This window comes from Nematolebias whitei, chromosome 14 (genome assembly GCF_014905685.2).
Source record: "Nematolebias whitei isolate Nwh7 chromosome 14, NemWhi1, whole genome shotgun sequence".
In the NCBI taxonomy this organism is placed as follows: Eukaryota; Metazoa; Chordata; class Actinopteri; order Cyprinodontiformes; family Rivulidae; genus Nematolebias; species Nematolebias whitei.
Window position 1 is genome coordinate 40006476 of NC_056511.1, and position 3932 is coordinate 40010407.

The following is a 3932-nucleotide window of genomic DNA, read 5'->3' on the forward strand; positions in this document are numbered from 1 at the left end:
CTCTTCCTGCATCTGGAGGTGTAGATGTCTGTGATGGTGGGGAGACTGATTCCAACAGATTTCTGTGCAGCCTTCACCACTCTCTGCAAAGCTTTTCTTTCTGCAGCTGTGCAGCCTCCATGCCACACATTGATGCTCGAGCACAGGATGCTCTCCACTGCACACCTGTAGAAGGAGGTGAGGACTGAGCTTCCCAGACCAGCTCGCCTCAGCCGTCTGAGGAAGTAGAGTCTCTGATGAGCTTTCTTGATCAGGCTGGTGGTGTTGTTGCTCCAGCTGAGGTTGTCATTCATGTGTACACCCAAGTACTTGTAGCTGGAGACCACTTCCACCGCAGATCCTCTTATGTTCAGGGGGGTGTAGATGTTTTTGTTCCTTCTGAAGTCCACAATCATCTCCTTTGTCTTCTTCACATTGATGTGAAGGTTGTTCTCTCTGCACCAGCTCTCCAGGTGTTCCACCTCTTGCCTGTAGCTGGACTCATCATTGTTTGTGATGCATCCCACCACCGCTGTATCATCTGCAAACTTTACAATGTGACAGCCTGGATGGATGTGTGACGTTGAGTCCAGAAGAACTCCTCCGTGGTGCCAATCCTCTCCACAGGAGTAATGATTATCCTTTATCCCAAAGTCCACAATATTGTCTGTTCAGTTTGTTGACATTATTGAACGAATTGTTGTGTAGTCTCCGCAGCTGTTCCTTAAGTCCCATAATCTCAGGGGTTTCCTTTGAATTGTTGCCAGTTTGTTTTATTTTTCCCCTCTAGCATAACTTCTGAAACAAACTTGAGTTTGTACAGTTAAACTTGATGTTGAACTCACCAACAGAAGCAGGCTGTTGTTCTCTCAACAGGTTGTGTAGCTGTAGGTTTAAATAAAACTTGGACAGCACCTCTCAGTAGGTATATAGTAGTCTTGACTGTTTCTAAACGATTCACACTGTTGAGATCCATTTTTCTTTTGTACGTTTTTCAGCTCATCTCTTGTTCCTCAATTTTTGTTCTGCTTCAACAATACATAAATCAAAACGTTCAACTCATTCAGGACATTTCTGCAAGGAACTTCTGGTATTTGTGCAGTTTTTACTTTTTGAAATATTTAGCTTTGTCAACCAAGTTTCTCTCAGTGAAAATGAATGGAGCTCTCCTCACATCTGGAGGTGCCATCCTGCATCTTTAAAATGTACTACACTTCCAGGACCGGCAGCTCAGTAAAGTGCCACCCCGACAGCCGATCTGTTCTCTGATTGGATAGTTAAATTTGTGATTGACATGACGTTGACCAATCAGCTGAGAGGAAGAAACATCCGGTTGTAATACGTACTTGAAGTTGAAACACACACATGTAAAGGAACTGAGCACAGAGTTTTGCATGTAGTTTTTTTTTTGTTTGTTTGTTTGTTTTTGCTCTGTATCTGTAAACACACCTTTAAAAAATGGTAACTTGCACATAAATTCTTATCTACGGATGCACAAAGATGTAATTCTCAGACATTTTGGTTTACAAGGTTCAAAATGTATCCACTACACATTCAGATTTACAAGCACAAAATATACATGACTGGACTTTGTGCCCATACATTTTAATGACTGCACTTACTTTGAGCTTTTCTTTTTCTCAAGTCCTAAAAGTTTTAACTTTTTACAGCTCTGTTAGTACTTTATAAAAATGATTACCTGATCAGGCCCAGGTTTTTCACATCCCCTCTGTTATGTTTTTTTTTTTTTTTTAGGCCAATTATATTCTGGACAGGGATGAGCTTGTCTTGACTCAGCGTCCAGAGTACGATGTGATCCTGTGCCTCAGCGTTACCAAGTGGGTCCACCTGAACTGGGGGGACTGTGGCCTGATGCGGCTCTTCAAGAGAGCCTACAGACACCTCCGTCCTGGAGGCATGTTCATCCTGGAGCCACAGCCCTGGGAGTCGTACGTCAGGAGGAAGAAGCTGACGGTAAGAAATAAAAAATATTCACCATAATTTGTTTTATATAAATATATACATGTAGCAGTGTTTCTAAAGCTGGTTTGGCTGAAAAAAGTAATCGTTTGTTGGGGGGGGCGGGTTCCCACCTAACAGGAGAACATTAACCGGAATTTTCGCAACATCCAACTCAAACCCGAGCAGTTTTCCTCTTATCTCACAGCTGAGGTGGGCTTCAGCAGTTCTGAGCAACTTGGTTCTCCCAAGTGTTCAGTAAGAGGTAATCGAACGTGTTCAATAGCTATCTATTACATATTATTAGCTATTTTTCCCCTCTAAGAAATGTATTTATTTTTCCTCAATCCCACAGGTTTTCAAAGGCCAATCTACATTTTTCACAAATGACTACCCGAGCCTGGAGAACACCCCTGAATGTGGTTAACCTGAACCTCCACTGTTCATTCAAGCCACCCGGTTGCTCCGGACTGCTGAGATTTATCTTCAACCTCAGCTCTGGATGCTGAAGATTCAAACAAAAAACCAAGGCAAGCAAGAATGGGGACCAAAAGTGGAATTTCTGGTTTGTCAACAGGAGACATCCATCAAAACCTGTTAAGACGTTAAAAACTTACATAGGACTTGGGAGAAAGAAATATTACGTCTGTGTTCGTCCATTTTTTGAAAGATGTGCTCATCTGGTGTTTTCCTGGAACCATCAAAGTGCTAAAGACGTCCGAGGCGTCCGAAGCGCTCTGTAGCAGAACTTTGCTGCATCACTGAATTTTTTTGGCCATTAAACAAGTAAGGTTTAAAAAATAAGTCTGAACATGTGCAGTTAAGGAGTTAGTTAAAGGAGTTGATGATAAACTAAATGGTGACGCTCTTGCATCATGGTTGAACCAGTTAAAAGTTACTTCACACGTCGGTGGTTTTAAAGGATCTCCTGACTAGTTGGAGCAACAGACCTTATTTGTTCAAGAATTACTTCAGCTATAAAAACAAGACTAAAATACTGCAGGCTGTTAGTTTCCTTTTTTTTTTGTTTATTACTGATGTGGACCTTGCCATTTTACTTATGACGCAATGCCTTCTGGGTAAATAATGTAGACTGGTTGCTTCAGTGCAAGCTCCATTGAGCTTGAGTTAATTTTAGACATCTGATGTTCAGCTCTTTAATTTGAACCAAGTGCGATGACAGAGAGGAGAACAGTGAAATGACGCAGGTTTCACATTAGCTCCCGAGCTTAAAAAAAAAAAATTATATATTATATTATATATTTATATTATATATGTATATGTATATATTTATATGTATTCAGTGTTTCCCCTACCATTATACAGGCGGGGTGCCCCACCCCATCAACAGAACTGAGCACCCCGCCTACCAAACTGAACTTGCCCCTCCCACCCGGCACTGACATATCACTAAGCTAGCGGTGCAAAATACAGGCTCTCTAGCTAAAAAGCCAAAGCAGCACTCACATTGCCTCTTCCCTCATGTTGAATGGCCTCCGCTCAAAAACTGTTAGTACAAGCTGCGCTCAGACATGTCTCCGTCCCCCCATCAGCAAAAATCATGGCTGAGATGAGCACCCGGCCATGGCAAGCTAACTATGGGAAACACTGGTGTTTATGTATATATTATATGTATATTATATATATATATATATATATATATATATATATATATATAAAATATATGTTATATTAAACATCACAAGTTGATCACATACGGACTAATGCAAAATATACGTTTTACTGTTGACTCCTTGTGCTTTCGTCTCCTCAAACCGATGTACGTCATCACCCCAGAATGCATTGCACCGGTAAAATGTCCCAAAATGTAATAAACATATATAATTTTTAAGGGTTTTCACATGTCACAAAACCACAGCTTTTAGTAGAACAGAGAAACGACATTAAGTCTGATATGTGCAACTAGTCGGAGATCCCTTTAAAACACTTAAAGGTCATCCATTGTCATGACGACGGTTGATTATTTTGTTCAC

The 3932-nt window shown here is 41.0% G+C and overlaps 1 protein-coding gene across 1 annotated transcript in view; it reads left to right on the forward strand.

The window, feature by feature from the left end:
* Window positions 1-2561, forward strand: part of mepcea (methylphosphate capping enzyme a) — a 7356-nt gene extending 4795 nt beyond the window's left edge. Inside the window, exons 3-5 of the mRNA XM_037687567.1 lie at window positions 1735-1953; window positions 2080-2203; window positions 2294-2561. Coding sequence (XP_037543495.1) covers window positions 1735-1953; window positions 2080-2203; window positions 2294-2328 — 378 coding nt within the window. The 3' untranslated portion in view covers window positions 2329-2561. The remainder of the gene's footprint in view (window positions 1-1734; window positions 1954-2079; window positions 2204-2293) is intronic.
* The last annotated feature ends 1371 nt before the right edge of the window (window positions 2562-3932 follow it).